General features: G+C 38.6%; 1 protein-coding gene across 1 annotated transcript in view; it reads left to right on the forward strand.

Moving 5' to 3' along the window:
• TTC1 (tetratricopeptide repeat domain 1) overlaps nucleotides 1-16,927 on the forward strand; it is a 29,393-nt gene extending 12,466 nt beyond the window's left edge. The window contains exons 3-7 of the mRNA XM_061372874.1: nucleotides 1,149-1,261; nucleotides 2,831-2,867; nucleotides 4,567-4,715; nucleotides 10,300-10,354; nucleotides 16,272-16,927. Coding sequence (XP_061228858.1) covers nucleotides 1,149-1,261; nucleotides 2,831-2,867; nucleotides 4,567-4,715; nucleotides 10,300-10,354; nucleotides 16,272-16,405 — 488 coding nt within the window. The 3' untranslated portion in view covers nucleotides 16,406-16,927. The remainder of the gene's footprint in view (nucleotides 1-1,148; nucleotides 1,262-2,830; nucleotides 2,868-4,566; nucleotides 4,716-10,299; nucleotides 10,355-16,271) is intronic.
• Nucleotides 16,928-17,143: the final 216 nt, after the last annotated feature.

Consider the following 17,143-nt stretch of genomic DNA (forward strand, 5'->3'; position numbering starts at 1 on the left):
GTAATAAATAACTGTACCGATGCTTTTAATTAAAAAGGGGGAAGTGATTTTGACACCTGCTTTCATTTAATGTTCTGGTAGGTAGAGATTTCACAAAGAAACCAGGAAATGCAGATTCATATTTTCTTCAGTCAGCAGGGACACAACCAAGTAACTTCGCCTTTCTAGAAGTATATCCTGATTAGCAAGACAGTGGCCTTTCTATTGGAGGTCTCTTACTGGGTGCTGAAAAAGCAAGATTCCTGGGGAATGATTTACCAATTCAGGCAAACATCAGAGCAGGCAGAAGGGAACTGCTCAGACCATGAAAGCAGCAAACCTGTAGTTTTGGCTGAATCATCCTGTGAAGTCTTATCCTTCACATGTAGTCTCTTCTTGACAAATTCTTTGGCAGATCTTTTCAGTGTGCCTGTGCCTGCCAGAGTGCTTACTAATGAGAAATACACAACCTTTTAAGCACCTGTATGGTCACCAGCTAATGTGCACAGCAAGAATTGCTCTGTTTTGAGGCCAATGAACTTGTCAGCTGTCAGGGCATTGATCAGTCTGTTATAGGGCCTTTTCACTCCTGACTCTATCTTTATTGGAAAATGCGTAACTTGATAATCCCACGTGGTTTACCACTGGTCCTTGCTTTAAACCAGACTTGATGACGGATGACCTTCAGGTGATAATGGGTTTGTGGTGACTGACCTTGAAGTCAGTCATTGAAGATGATGTGGCAAATGAAATATCCCTGTAGCTGCTTTGAACAGATATCAGTGCAATGATGTTTTTCAGCACATGATTCATTTCAGATCAAGGATATGCTTAATCTAAAGTGATTCTACCTCTAAGGCTGGTACTCAAATAGAATGAAACAATTTCAAGGATAAGAATTATATGCACATCATGCTGCATTTGTTACAGTAAGCTCAGTACTATATTTCTGCTTTTACAAAGGTGTTGATTTTAAAATAATGAATTGTCATTGATCTGTGTACTACTTAGTAATGTAGTTTGTCTGAGAGCAGCTACTGATTCTGCTTTAATACTGCATCATATACTGAGAAGTGTTTCGAAAGAAATCCTAGCCATGTGGTTCACTAACTGTACTGGAATTTGAAATAAATGGTCTGTTTTAGTCTTTTTTGCTATTGCATCTGCAGACTTTGGAGAGGCAGAAGACTCTTACACGAAGGCTCTGCAGATTTGTCCAGCCTGCTTCCAAAAAGATAGGGCTGTTTTATTTTCAAACAGAGCTGCTGCAAAAATGAAACAGGTGAATATTTTTTTATTCTATGAAACACCATGTATTGATTATCTGACAAATGCAGTAATGAAATCATTAGGGGTGTATGAAGGAGGGCAAAGAATAAAGCTGTTTGTTCAGTCTGTCATGCTCCCAGTAGAAATGCTCTTGGTTTTACTGAGGATGAATACAAACCTGTTAGAGTTGCCACTGGAACAGCTGTTCAATGTTGCTCTGGTGCATTATGTTTAAAACACTAATTTTGCTTTTATTTCCTCTGTTTTAATGAAATTCAAAGTTCATGTCTACAAGCATGTTCACAATGCACAGACAATGTATTGAATTGTTTAGAATTATAGGTAGTTAGTGGTTTGGTGTTGTTTTTTTTTCCTAAAAGCCTGGATTGTCATATACTTGTCATTACTTAATTTGCTCAAATGCTTTGAGGCATAAGTAGCACTTCCTAACTTTATTAATTGGCTTTATTCAGTTAGTCTGCTTCCTACATGGTTCCTTTATAACAGGTCAGACCTATGTAGTAGCGAATGGTATGGATAGAATGGTTATGGCTTTCTTGCTGTGTTTTTTATTCCATGACCAGGGACAAGGAAAAAAATTGAATGAACTGAGATACCTCCCCATAATCCAGATGTTAACTATTCATATAACTGGAAAACTAATCCAATAGTCCCCAAAGGAACCCAAGGTGACAGAAAAACTGCATGTACTAGTGTATCTTGCCAGTATTGGTCAGTGAAACTTGACAGACTGATACATTACTCTGAAAATGGGTTCATGCTATTAATATTATGAATAGCTTCTCCATTAAATTTGTTCTTCCATATCTGCTGCACCCATTTGCTTTGCACTATGGTAGAAGCTTGTGAGGCAGATTTTGTTTTATGGAGAAGATAGTTCCTTGGGTGTAGAAAGATTACAGCTACTTAGATCAACGATACAAGCACAGAATAGCCTGATGTTTTATTTATCCTTTTATGCCCTTTTAGTTTGGGTGAAAATAAGATCTCTGTCTCAGCTCTTTTGCTTTCTTGTTTCATTACAAGCAGATTGCCTGGCTCTCATCTTCTAACTATGGTTGTGTGGGTGCACTAAAATCTTGTCCCTACTACTTCTGGACGTCTCACGCATTGTCCCTATCAGCAAAAGCTGTATTAGTGCTGAAGGCAGTGTCTGCTTTCCAAATGTCTTAGCTCGTACAGACAAGAATTTATCTGTGATTCTTGGGAAATGCCTATTCCAACCCCTTAATTAATTGACAAAGGTAGAAAAGCTGTAGCTCAGCTAAGCCAAGGCCTGCAGATGTGACTCAGCCTTTTGACTGGAGCCTGCTGCTGGCTGTGCAGTGCAGGCAGATTAGTGGGGCAGCCCTGCAATTTGAACACTGGCAGCCTTCACAGAGAGGAAGCTAATCACTGGTAAAGAGCTTTGCATCAGAAGCAACGGTATGAAAAGCCTTGATTACATGAACATCCCAATTCCTTGGAATGCCAAACTTTTTTGCTTACAATTGTACATAATCTGTTTTTGCAATAATTTCCAAATAGGGTTTTAATATAGCAAAACTATTTTGTGTTCTAGGACAAGACAGAAGCTGCCCTAAGTGACTGCAGCAAAGGTATGATTTTTTCTTGTGTGCTGCTTTTGTGCCAGATCTTTCATGCATAAATTATGCCATTTAGTGCCTTACTGCAGTGCTGTAAATTTGGGCATACAGGTCTTTAAAGAATTTAAAGAAAAGCTGTGATGGGAGACACCTGAATCTAGACTTACAGTATTTATTTTGTAAAATGTCTATCTTTTCCTGTCTGAAATAGTTTACTTTCTATTATCTTGTGCCAATAAGGCTGCTGTTTGTACTTCTTCATAGGAAAGTCTTTTTATTAAGGAAGCTGCTTCCTTATAGCTATTTTAAAGCTGCATCCACATGCCATTCCCCCTCCAAATCTTGGTTTAATCCCAGATTCCAAAGAACCATGAGGCCTTACAGAATTAAAAGTATCATCAAGTCCCTTTTATGCATGGCTTTTGCTTTATCACAAGGGCTTATGCTCTCCTGTGCTTGTTCTGCGTAGTTTTCTCCCTGCAACTTGTGGTGAAATCATTTCAGCTGTGCATTGTTTTATTGCTGCCACCCACTCATCCGTGCTCAAGTATTTGTTAAACTCCCTATGACAGCTGGGGAAAATATTCCAAATCCCCAGTCAGAAAACTGATCCAATGGCTGCGTGCCAGTGCTGCTTGTACAGTAAACAGGAGTTTATACATGCTCAAAGTACTGTTGAAGGTAACAAATTCTAGCCGGCCTCTGCATTTTGGGGGTTTCCTTGTTTTGATGGTGGTGCATTTTGAAAAACACTTCTGATTTTGTAATGGCTGAAAGGCACTCGCTCTGCTTTGCAGCAGTGAGACTTGACCTACCAGCGCCTGACATTCCCCAGGGACTTTGATTACAAACTGCAATGCAACACTTGGAGCACAGCAGAGCAATTCACACTAACCTGCAACTTGCTGACTGTAGCATTGTCTTTGTCCTTCCAGAAGGACTGAGCTAGAATATTTAGCTAAATAATCCTAATTTAATTGTCCCAAGAGCAGTTAGCAATTATCAAATGGGCAGTCTCTCATATTCCCTCTTTTTGTGATGAAAAATGGATTAAGATATTTCTGAGAAATTACAGTTTGCAGGTTACTGTTAAGTTTAGCATTCAGTCTTAAATGCATCTGTAAACAGGGCTGCCAAGGGAATAAGGAGAGGAAAAGCTTAAATTCAAACAGTATGCCCCTCTGCTAACTTGTAGAGCTAATATAACTGTGGATTCCCAACCCAATTTTGACTGCTTGATATTAAATTCAGAAGAACACCAGAAGTTCTCCTGGAGTTTGTCTCCACTTGAACTGAGAGAATCAGAGAAATGCTTATTTTTCCTGCTCATCATAGGTATATTTAACTCTAGTTGTAATCTAACAATATAAACTTCTTAAATATACAAAAGCTGAAAGATATCTTACAGGTCCTTAAAATTTCTGAAGTATCAACAAAAATACAGTATTGCAAAATTAAATGTTTGTGCATTATAAATCACTTCTATCTGTGATAGATTGTAGACTTTAAATGAAACATGATCACTTGCATTAGACTTTCACAGGCAGATGTATGCCTTTCTGAAATATTGCTTAGCTTTTACACTGACTGCCCTTGATTCTAAGCTACATTATAAAAATGACTATTAAGAATGTAATACACACTTAAGAATTCATTTGAAGGGTGTATAAATGTTTCAAATAAAATACTATGCTTTGTTTTTGTTTTCTAGCAGTGGAATTGGATCCTAACTATATTAGAGCTTTGCTGAGGAGAGCAGAACTATATGAAAAAACAGAAAAACTAGATGAAGCTCTGGAAGATTATAAGGCAGTCCTAGAAAAAGACCCATCGGTTCATCAAGCCAGAGAAGCATGCATGGTAAGCCTTTTTAGTATACTTTGGCTTCACTTTAAGCCAAGGTCTTGTCTTTTGTTCCTGTGCACACACACACCATTCTAGTTTTCTGACTGAGGCTGTTAACTGTATTTTTGCATGTTCTAGAAAAGGTTGCCCAAACCACTCATGCATTTTAGTAGCCATCACTTTAATACGGATCTGCAGTTTGGGGATCAGATACAGTTCTTGCTGGCTGTTTAATTGTTTGGAGTCTTGTTTTCAATAGAATTCTTTCCCTGATTCGTAAATTTGCAGTTGAATACCTTTATGGCATAATTATAAAATAATTACTTTCTTTTTTTTTATGACTTGATTATGTAATTCTGGCAACGAAAAGGATTCCATCAGCCTGTATCTATGTTTGTATCTACTTTAGAGTGTTGATATTTTTGTTTCTTCATTTAGCTGTTTTCTGTTCTTGTTCTTTGCGATGTCTTGTGTGTGTATTGGCCACTTAGAGTTATTTTACTAATAGTGACTGAAGTCTACTATTAGTCTTCAAAAACTTAGCCTTTCACTTGAAGAACAAGGCCCTTTATGGTTGCTAACAGCAGTCTCTCCTGAATTCAGTTACTTTTTATTCATTCTTCAAAAGAGAACTAAAAAGATCTGCAGCTCAGTACTGTGTTCCAGTGTCCATTTTCACCACTTTCAATCAAATTACAAATACTTCAGGATTAAACATTTATTGCAGAATCTTTGCCATATCTCTACAAGTGTAAGGAAATGCTTTAAAAGCTTCCTTTGCCTTTCGAATATGTCAGCTTGGATGAAAAAAAGGTAACCCCCATGCACATCCTGAAACCCCAATCTAACGTGTAGGTAATCCCTAGTCAGTGGGGATTTAAAGCCACTGCCACAGCCTGCTGATCTGAGGTTTCAAGTAACTCTTTGTGGAACCAGCAGGAAGTGATTTTTTCTAGCAATACTTAGGACGTTAATGCTCAATGTGGAAAATAGATGTGGATTTGACAAGTTCAGAGGGTCTTTTCACAAGGGTAGCAAGAAAGAAAATTTATTTTGTGCAGAAGGCTCCTATGACAGGCTGCTTGCTGTTCTGATTTTTGAAAAGAGGTTATGAAGGCTCTATTGAAAGCACAAATGTCCTAGAGATGTAGCTAGACAGCCTGTGGTTTTGAAGGAACACTAACGCTAATGAAAGGTAGCCACTATAAGAAATACAGTGGTGGTCACTTTTCATCAGTGGGAGCTTCACGTCATGGTAGGTGAATGGTTTGCTAGCACCAGGGAGCCTGGAAAGAGCTGACCACCTTCTGAAGGGAAAACAACATCCAATCTATTCTTCACTTACTTTTTATGGTAAATGGATGCTATTTTGAAATGTAATTCTTATTTGGACTCCCAAATCCTTATGCCAATGCCTGACTTTATATTCAGTTAAATTTTCAAAGGGTGTCATTGTTTTAGTTCAGCTTCACATCAGTGAAAACATTTGCTTCACCTGCCAACTTATCTCTAAAACCACTTTGAATATGTTGATGCAGAAGTATTTTTAAAACACTTAGGTTTGCTTTAATTCTTCATTTGGGAAAATAAATCATTAGTAGTGATTCCTTCTTCCCCTCTCCTTTCCCCATACTATGGTGTTGGTAGTGACAGATTAGAAACCGCTTTTATAGCATATTAGGCAAGAAGCCTTGCCTGAAATTACGTCCTTTGGGACTGGATCAGTTGCCCTGACGGCAGAAAAATATTCTGCTTAACTGTGTAGCTCCTATTAATGGTAAGGGTTTCACAGAACAGCTAAACTGATGTACTAACTAACTGCTGCTTACAAAGCTCTCCAGTTGCTTTCCTTGTGCTAACACTGCTACTAGCTCATGTCTGGCCCTAGGGGATGGCTGGCTCTATACATGAGTCTGTCAGAAAACTAACTCTGCTAAAGAGAAAAATAGCAACAAGCAAAATAACCCAACAACCAAAAAGCCCCAAAGCAAATACTTACATAGTTGTCTTTTTGCAGTCAGATAAGTCCTGCTGCAAATACTAGTGAGAAGGAAAGATGTGGTCAAGGCAGTACAGGGATTGGGGCCATCCCTTTTGGCAGCACCCATTGACAAGGTCAGTTTACTGTACTGTGAAACAACCCCTGATGCTTGTTGCATGCAGCTAGTTGAGAGCAGGAGAGCACTTTATCACCTAGCTCTTGGCAGTGGCTCATTAAATGACAAGCTTGTCAAACATCATTACTGCATGGGTAGTGACTGTGATGGGTCCATCACAGTCTAGAAAAGAGTATTTGTGTTGGCCTTTTTTATAGTCTCCTAGCTGAGACTATGGTTTATTTGGTCCAGGAATTCAGCCAATGAATCTGCTGACTTTTCTAAAGGAAAGCATGGGGTTTACTTTCTGTAGTTTGTAGTCCTTTTAGCATGAGATCAGCTCCAGAGTGAGACCTAAAGTAATCTAGCCAGTTACTAGGTAGAATAGTACTAGCATATAAGGAATGTGTTTTAGCAGCTCATCATACAAAGAACAGCTGTGAACATCATACAAATTGTTATGAACTCCACAGATTAAGACTTGACAGTGCTGTTCTTCTTCCTGGCCATCTTTCAGGAATGTTTTAGAACAATCTGTAATATATTCTTAATTTTTAGAGCTGGGAAGTACAGAGGTTGACTGTTACATCTACCTTCTGTTTCTTGACCTCATTTTACTAGGCAGAGGCTTTAGGGTCACATGTGGTGCAGAATACTTTGTACAAAATGCCCTCAATTTACACTGCAGTAGGATTCTGCCCCTGGGTTGGTCCTGTTCTTTGTCAGGTTGCAGGGTAGAAGCAATCTTCTGAGACTGAAACTTAAAATGCCCCTCTTAAAAAATTAAGGAAATACTGACAGTTAGTTCTACGCTTGTTAGAATATTCATAGTAAATCTCTAAATTTCATAATACAGAAAAAACAGTTCCAGCTCTAATGTTGACTCCCATACGTGGTTAACATATCTAATGTGTAGGAGACTAAGGAGCTTTGCTTTATTATAAGGTAAAGTGCATTGCTCTCTGCAGCGTTTCTCGGCAGCGTTTTTTCCCCCTCACTGTTAATGGAAATGATGCATCAAGAGAATCTGCAAATTAGCTTCTTTCACTGTTAGAGCAAATCTCTCTCCTTCCTGTAGAGAATATATAGAAAATATTTCACATGCTGCTTTAGGGAATGTCATGATCTTGCTAAATGGCAGTTTAAAAATACTAAATGCAGAGTAGTTCTTTGCTTTCATTCCTGATTTGGTAACTTCTTTAAAATTTCAGTACTGTTTATACTGCAGGAGTACAGTGCTAATATTTTGATTTAAATCCTGGTCTCACTTCAGTTACTTTTGACATCTTCAATGCTAAATTAATCAGTTTGAAATTGTAATGTTTTGTGGACAAATAATCCCTACTGGTGCTTTCCCAGAAAGTGTTTAATTACACAGGATCCATCTATGCAGGATCAATTTGGGGGTCTTGTTTTTAGCATGTGGGTAACAGTGTTGTGTGAGTTTTAGCTTCAGCACAGTTTTTGAGGGATTGGCAGGCAAGATAAACTTATTTGCCCAAAGAAGCTGCACTTTGAGATAAGGACAGCTATTTATCTGGTGTCTATGGTACTTACAGACACCTTCCTGTAGATAACTAACCCTGCAAATACATTTCTGGAGTGAGAACTGCTGAGTCTTTCTAATACAAGTATTGAGACAGACAAAACATGGAGTATATATTTCAGATCAAGGATATGTATCTTCATTTCCTGCCAAAGCCCTATGTCCAGATGTGAGAGAGACTTGCTATGTATGCCAAACTCATGCAAGATACAACAAATTGCACAGCCACAGTGCAAACTGAATTTAGAGCCTGGGGATATTCACATGTTTTCATGCAAGCAGCTTAGGTCCAGATCTGCACCCAACTTAATAAGCCCCTCTGGGTCAGCAGGATTCAGATGAGGTCTGACTGGGCTAATTAGATCTGGCTCACTGGTGGTGGTGCTGGGCCTGGCTGGTTTCAGCTTGGCTGGTTTCAAGCTTAGCCATCCATGTATAGCTGCGTTTTATTCCTTAACACTCGTTTTTCTGTTGTTATTTTTTTCTGGGGTATACCACCTCTCTTCCCCACCGCTACAGAAAGTGAACTGTATTTGCCTGCATTCACCAGTGTGTCCTGTATTGAAGAGCAATAGCCAGGCAGTCGTATCCGTGGGCTTTTTCTTGAGGGGAACAACTCGGTTCATTGTGGCAATGACTGGAGCTGTAAATGACAAGAAGACACAAGCTTAGGAGATTAATTCTTTAACGATGTTGAGAAGGCAGTTATCACAAGGGAAGTGTATCTGGAGTGAATTGCCATAGTCTGCAGTTGTAATTAGTTTACTGGTAGCACCATTACAATAGATTTGTCTTATTTGTGATGACCTCCACAAGAAGAGACTGCACAGTTATGCATATAACTGCATGCTGAGCTGCCAGAATTATACAGGAATAAGCATAGTATAAAAGCTTGAAGTAGTACTGCTGAAAAATATGAGAAAGGATGTGTAAAAAGTGACTGTCATTTGTAATATATTTTGGTTTAATGTTGTATTTAATGGATGTATAGAAAATGCAAAATTTAATTATACAATGGTAAATTTAGTTATGTGACTATAAAGTTCTAATTAAAAACGATCATTACAACCGTATAGCAGAGCACCAGTACTGCATAAGGGTGGAAGATGAGTCACAGCTGTTCTAGGCATAAATGGGAAGGAACTGTTAGGAACCAAACTGTTAGGAATGCATAGACCATGCGGTTATGTAATGGTCATTGGAAACATGTGCTAAGTTTGCTTGTGATGGTACAACAGATTTTAACACTGGTGCCAGTTTTGAAAAGGGGAAAAGCATATTAATGAGCTGTTACTTGGACTAGTACCTTGCTCAGGACAAGGTGTTGGAGTTACCTCCCCATGATGAACTGCCAGATCAAGGCTCGCATTTATAATACCCTCTCCTCCTTAGAGCTATGCTATATCTTGCATAAAATCTACTCACTGAACTATGTCCTGAAGTTTGCAGCAAGTTACTTCAGTGATCTTCTGATAAAGTATTTGTATTTAGAAAACCTTCATGTCTTCACAGTGCAGATTTCCCTCAGGTGTTATGCCACTGAGAATGGACTTCATGGATGTTTCCTCAGATGCTGTGCCTGCATAGTCTCTTTACCAAATATAATGCATGCAGCTGAGGAAATAGAGCTAAAATATACTTTAATTGTAAGTCTCTTGAATTCCATAAGCTTTTCAGTTAAAATTCCAAGCAAGCAGATCAGATCTGGTTTTCAGCAGTAAAAAATGCATGCCTATTTGAAACCTGCACTTACAAGTTACAACTTACTGTTTATGTGAACTGATGTCATAGGATGAATTACAGGTTTCCAAAATAAGATGAAAGGGTGGTTTGACATAAGGATTTGTTTTAAGCCACAAACAGTGTATCCTGGGTATGTGCATGAAAATTCCATTAGCTTAACCTACAGAATTACTGAAAGCGTGGGTCTGATTCCACTTTTCATCTCTGTCCACAGCGATTACCTAGACAAATTGAAGAGCGGAATGAAAAATTAAAGAAAGAAATGCTAGGTAAGTAGTGTGTACACATAACTTACAGAATAATCTTTATAGTCTACTAAAAAAGTACAAATGAATGAGTAGAATGTCTTGTAGAAAATTTAAAGAAAAATTTAAAAAAAAGAGCCTTAAAAAAAGACTTAAAAAAAAAAGAGCCTTAAAGCTTTAAGGAAATACTTGTTCCGTGTTAGACGAAACTCCTGATTTCTTCGTAGTTCTCTATTGCTTGGTTTCACCTACAGTAAGTTCCAGCCAGATAATTTGCCCATACAGAAAAGGCTAATAGTTAAAGAAAGAACACTCAGGACCTTCTAAAACAAATCAATATTAACGCATGTTAAAGCAGGGGAAAATGGTTTGAAACAGACCAACTGCTCTGCCCCTTCTCTCTGCAAGTAAAACATTCCCGTGAAAGGGATGAAACAGGGTTTTTCCTAAACCTTTGCGTAAAAGGAGTCGACCAGCTGTGGTAACTGAATGTGTTTGATCTTTTGTCTGAAGAAATAAATTTGGTTCTTCTAATAGCACTTGCAGTCTGTAGACCTCCAAGTCTTCATGTTTACTTTGACTTATATAGTATTTTGGTTCTGTTTATTTGGAGGCTGAATTAGACCTACCCAGTGTTACAAACAGGCATCTGGCTTTGCTAGGAGTGCAGTTAGATTTCCTAACTCATTGTCTCTTGACTTTTTACAACTCTGAACCAAATGATACTGTTGACTGTGCCTGTTTGAGGGAAAGAAATTTAATCAATACAACTCAGTTGAACCTACATGCCTCCATCATCGCGTTCTGTGGTGTTTGTATATATAATATCTGAACTGGATTGATGTATTTCAAATGGATAACTACTTAAATAAGGTTGCCCAAACAAGTCTGGTTTTTATCTGTAATACAAAGGTTAAAGCACTTCCTTGAATCACAGACTAACGGGTTTGGGGGGAAAATGTCCTGCCCGAAAGAAGACTACTGTTGACATTGTCTACTGTCTCCTACTTAACAGGGTTTGTTGAGTCTTAAGAGTTCAGACACTCTATAAGCCAATCTGACAACCTGCTGCTTTTAAAAGTTTTTATTTTTATAGAAAATTTTGATTCGTGCTGTTTAGAAAATCCACACAAAAGAGCAAGGACAGAAGACAATATAAGATAAACTAAGTGTACCTAACCCATTTCATACATTGCTTGCCATAGTTACCGGTTTGCTCATTCTAGGTGTCGCAAGTAGTAGATGAAATGCTGTTCTGAGTAGGCTTTGAGGGTTTGGGATGGGAAAGGGGAAGACTCTTTGCTGTTCTGCAGAGAATCAGGTTAAATGAACTCAGTCTGTCTTGCATACTGTAACACTAACCCTTACAGATATTTTTGAAGACTGTTTCAAGTCCTTATGCTGATATTTTTCTTTTCTTGCTGTGCAGGAGTCTGATTTGCTCTTGCTTTGTACCTGTTTTGACCTAGTAAAGTTGCACTGAGGCTTTCTAGAGCTTTACATCATCAGATTCTGTTTTCACCATTGTACTTAAGCCATAAATAAAGAAGGTTAAGTGTGATAGTGCTAAAAATAAATGACAAATGCAGAAAGTGTCCAGAAGGATCATGACTATTTGTAGGATAGCGGATGAGTTTCAACACAAAGTAATCTGAAAACAATTCCTGATCTTTTTTGAACTCTCCCTTTGTACCATTGTTACAGATGTCTAAAGGGCCTCACTGATCACAAGGGACTATACTGAAACAATAAATCCAGCTTTATAAAGTGTCATTACAAACCTCGTTCTATACTGCTAATCCTTGCCTAGATTTCAGACTGGATGTAATCTGTTTAAGTGTTAATCAGGTGGCAGTTAGGATTTCAGAACTGAACCAGTCTTTTGGGAACCAGTTCAGACTGTTTATATTGGGATTCTCTAGAAAGGAATTACTTCTCAATCATGTTATATACATGCAGGGAGATACACTGATGTTTAATGTAAAATACAGGAAAACCAGGCCAAAAGTAGGGTAGACAGTGTATGACCCTGTGTTCATCCACAGCCTCTGTATGTGACAGGTTCAAATAAATTGTCACAAGTATCATTAAAATTATCTGGTGTCAGCTGGGTGATATTTTACCTGCTTGTGATCTCTAGTGTAACACAGATTGAGAAGTTGTTTTTCTATAATACATTCACTTATTAGAACACTCGAAATTAAGTTAGGAATAAGGGCAGCAACCAGACTAATCTTTTGAGTATTAAAAAGCTCTCTGTATCTTGCCGGTAAGAGAGAGCAGTGATGGGTCTGGCAATGAAGGCCTGGGAAGGAAATACCTCCCAGGGTTTACAAAATGCTGCTGTTTTGCCTGAGGGCAGAGTAAAACACTTACTATTGAAGGGGGATCAGATAGGAGTTCTGTAAGGAAAGACAAACTTGATATAGCGTGATAAAGAGATTTCTTTGGATTATTTTTGTTGCACAATGTATTTGTTTTAAGCTGTTTCAGCTTTTCTTTTTCAAGAACTTCATTAATGCTATTTACCAACTGAGTACTGTATCAGAATAGACAAATGCTTGTGGTAGTCTGTTAGGAGATTATCTGACTGCTGGTTAAACAGTGCCAGGTATGCACGGATTCATTCTTGCTTTCTCACAGGTGGCTCAGCTCAGGTGTCTGGGTTGTACCCAAATGTTTTTTGTTCCAGTAGAGCAAGTCAGATGCATCTTAATAGTTCCAGACTGGGTCTGGTCCAGGAGCACTCACACTAAAACTAATCACCAACAAAATCTTTCAAATGACTGTCACAGTTCATGCTTTGACTCCTTTGAAGTTTGGATATTCAACTGAATTCTTATTTTTGTCAATGAATCAGCCAGTAATGTGGCTTTTCTGTGTTATTCTTTCAACTGAAACTAAGGCCTGCTATGCCCAACTAACAAACACTGTCATGAAAATGAGTTGTGTACAAACAAACTGAAATAAATGGAGTGCATCTTCCTCCTTCCCCAAGCATGTTTCCTGTTTTCCAGTGCTGCAGATCATTACCAGATAGTTTGTCAGAAGCTGAAACCACTTCTTAAGTGATTGTGTGTAAATAAATCAGGATACACATTCTTGGCTGGATTTTTCTTCCAGACTACCTAACCATGTATACTTGTTTGCAAGTGGTAGTGCAGTGAGATTGATGTTGCTAGAAAAAGCGTATTTTGTTACCAAACCAAGTCCATTTCTATTCTGTTCCACAGGGGTCTAACTTTTCCAAAGCTGACATTTGTACTTACTATTTTCATATATTCCATTCAGTCTTTGCAGGTTAGTGCTGCCACTTGCCACTAAGGTTTGCTCGTTGCTGAGTTACAATGTTAAAGAAAGGTTAACTTACAGCACACTTAAAAAATAGCTTTTAAATCCATGTGGCTCTTTCCCTTTATGCTTTCATAATGTGAGCATCCTCTGCCTTAGTGATTGCCCAGGATGTGAACATACACTGACTATTTTCTGTGTTATTTTATTTCTCTTCTGACTTTAAAGCCAGAGATTTCCAGCTATTGTGCAACAAGCTAGTTTTGTTTAGAGGAACTATAATTATTGTGATAACTAGAACCAGCTCCTTTGGGGAGAGGATATGAGAAGAGGGGAAGTTTGGAACAGTTTTAGCAAGGTTTAGCAGGCTGAGAGCTCTGACAATAGTTTTCTGCTTGGCTACAAGGAGAGCCAAGTACACTGGAGATAAAAAACTGGGATAGAACATATGGCAATCTGTGTAACCCATCTTATACACACACAGTTCATCAAATCTAATTAAAAACTATTGGGACTTTCATCTTAAGTTACAAAGGAGTGCATTTTAGAAAACAGAAATGTACTTGGTTATCAGTGTGATTAATGTGAAGGCCTATGGGAGCGTATTGCCTGGGCCTTCGTGCCAGCAAGAGATATTTCCAGCTACTTGAGATCAGCAAAGATATTTACTAGTCTTAGTGCCTAAAGAATTGCTCTCTTCTTTCTTTTTTTGATACTGAAGAGTACATGTTATATTTGCGATAACACTGCTAAACCCCAATACTGTACACAGGGAGGTCACTTTAAATAGTTCAGAGCTAATATAGTTACTTTTAGTTCAGTCCTCACCATTTAGGGAAGGGAAAAGGATTTGCTCTTTTAATTGCTTAAGAAATGTTGTTGGTAATACAGTGAGTTAGAGAAAGATGAGACCTCATCAGGAAATTTGTCTTTTATCCAAGAAAAATTCTTAACCCAAATAATACCCAGCTTTTCAAGTTCCAAACACCACATTAACACTAGCAGCTCTACTGGAAGTTTTGCCAGAAAGACTGAATGGCAGTTACTTTTTGGCTGTTACATCTTCATGTAAATCATGAGAAATCTTTCTGTGAATCTGCCTTTTGCAGCAGGATGTTAAATTGCAGTTTAGGTGAGTAATGAATCACAGACTTCTGAGCTGTGAATTGATCTTTACCAGTTAGTTTTCTTGTTAACCTCTGCTGAAGGAACTTAACATGTGGAGTTCCAGGTGAAAAGTAGACACAGGCCCTCTAAAATGTAAAGAACAAGATCTGTGAAAACACAGTCTCACAGAGGAGAATGTGACCCTGCTCAGGGACAAGTGCGTGTTTGATTGCTGAGAACTCTTTGCAGCTGAGTCACAGCTCCACGTGCCTTCTTCCTTCCTTCAAGCACAGTCTCTGCTTTAAGAGAGCTTCTCTTTGGGGGGAGTGGGGGTTGGACTCAATTTAGGGATGAAAGGAGTGGGGGAGGAGGAAATAGTGCTTTCCTACAATGATGGGTTTATGTGTGCCAAGACAGCAGGAGCAGTGCTTTGGGCTTGAGTTCCCGGAAAAGGCAAAGGCTTGCTTCTGCTTCATTAGCAATTTATGAAATGTGACTGCACCAAAAGGCATTGCTGTATGTGGATTCAAGTGAGAGAGCAGGAAGGTGACCTGTGACTGTATTGTTTTAATTATTCAATCCCAGTGAGATGAGGAATGAAGAATTAAATATATCATATGGTCTTCAGCTTCTCCCAGAGAGCTGGCCTAGCAACAAGCAAGAATACCAAGGCAGTTGTTCTGTGTTTATTGGCTCTAGTACGGCCGGAAAAGAGCCATCCTACTGACTTCAATTAGAAAAGACCTTTCACAGTTTCCTGAAACAGGGAAACTTGTCTGTCTGGCTCTTGAGCCAGCTGCAGCACCTGGAGAGCTTGGGAGCTGTTTACAACTGACTCGAGCAATGCTGGAGTATGCCAGGATACTTCCACCAGTAGACAAAGACACTTCTCACCCCAACGGAAAGCTAAGCATGACCAAATGTTCGCCTAGAAGTACAATAGCAACTATTCATCCCAGCAGAGAGATGCTATGAACAACTTTATCGTTTTATAACCAAAATGGCTTTAGGATGCAGGATAAAATTATGAACTTAATAGTTAAATTAAACAGGGTATAACTTAAGGAAGGAAACCACCATCAGTACAAAGCAGCTCATCTAGTATTAGATGATTTTGAGTTATCTGACTCTCAAAAGACCCATCTTGCTTTTAAATAGTTCCACAAATCTCTGAAAGATACCTGCTTGTGAACCAGCACTTAGATGCAAGATCTCACTTACTATGGCATATTTAGGAGTACTGTAATAATGGTGTTAGTTTTGTTATGCAGGATGGAGTTGTTCTCAGAACAAACTGTTTACATGTTTGCCAGCATAGTCACTTGTTTTCAACCCCAAAGCTGACAGTAACCACATCACAATGGAGATTTTTTTCATTCATGTTGAGAGCCTATAAATACTTAACAAAACTGCAGAGTTTTACACAGCATTTACCTTAAATTAATAGATAAATTGGTAGAGCTGGACTGTGTAGTTGGGCATAATTCAGTGGAGTTTTCCTTCTGCTTAACACTTAACGTGTTCTCTCCCCTTTTCATTGTAGGCAAACTGAAGGATCTGGGGAATTTGGTTCTCCGCCCCTTTGGCCTGTCAACAGAAAATTTCCAGATAAAACAGGATTCATCAACTGGTTCATACTCCATCAATTTTGTTCAAAACCGAAACAACAATAGATAACATGAATTCAGTCTAGTTCTGCTGCCTGTTAGGCTTTGTGACCGTGTGCTTGCACGTACCAGTAGAAGGATGCAGCAAACATTCTTCATGCTCCCCAAGTGAAGATAAGACTCAAGCATATTAATTTCCCTGCCAGTGAAATTATTTACAGTGTGGATGTCAAGCAAGTCATTTGACTTCTCTTAGTGATAACTGTGCCCACTGTGTGATTTTTATTTTCTTTCAATTTTCTTTTCTTCCCTTGTGGCATTTGGCTTTCCCAGCAGTCAGGTTCATTATTTTGGCTCACTCAATGCTGGCAACAACATTCTAGGAAGCAATTCAGTTGAACCAAAATGCTCACGCACCTGTAGCCAAGAACAAAGCTTTATGGTGTCTTGGGGAATTAATGAATCTAGCAGAAGCCTTTCTCCACGCTCAGCAAGTGGATGTGACTGAGAGCATGCATGGAAGCAAGCCAACCTCTTCTGTGGAATCATTTTTCTTTGTAATAAAGGCTTGATATTTCTGTTGGTTTGTGAATGTCTTGCCTTCTTTGAGTCCTTCCCATGGTGGGATTGTTGTTAAAAGTGCTTAGAGCCACCCACAAATAATATACTTGCAAGACATTAATTTGAAGCATTTGATTTGTTTTTGTCTTATTTACAGTAATATCAGTAAATTAAGCTCAGGTTCCCCCACACATCCCAGTTTGTTCACTTTTTATTAATTTTTCTGAAGGCAACAAGGAAATGTTGT

This window comes from Neopsephotus bourkii, unplaced genomic scaffold (genome assembly GCF_033783945.1).
Source record: "Neopsephotus bourkii isolate Nb327-2 ecotype Australia unplaced genomic scaffold, CSIRO-AGI_Nbou_v1 NB_1622, whole genome shotgun sequence".
NCBI lineage: Eukaryota > Metazoa > Chordata > Aves > Psittaciformes > Psittacidae > Neopsephotus > Neopsephotus bourkii.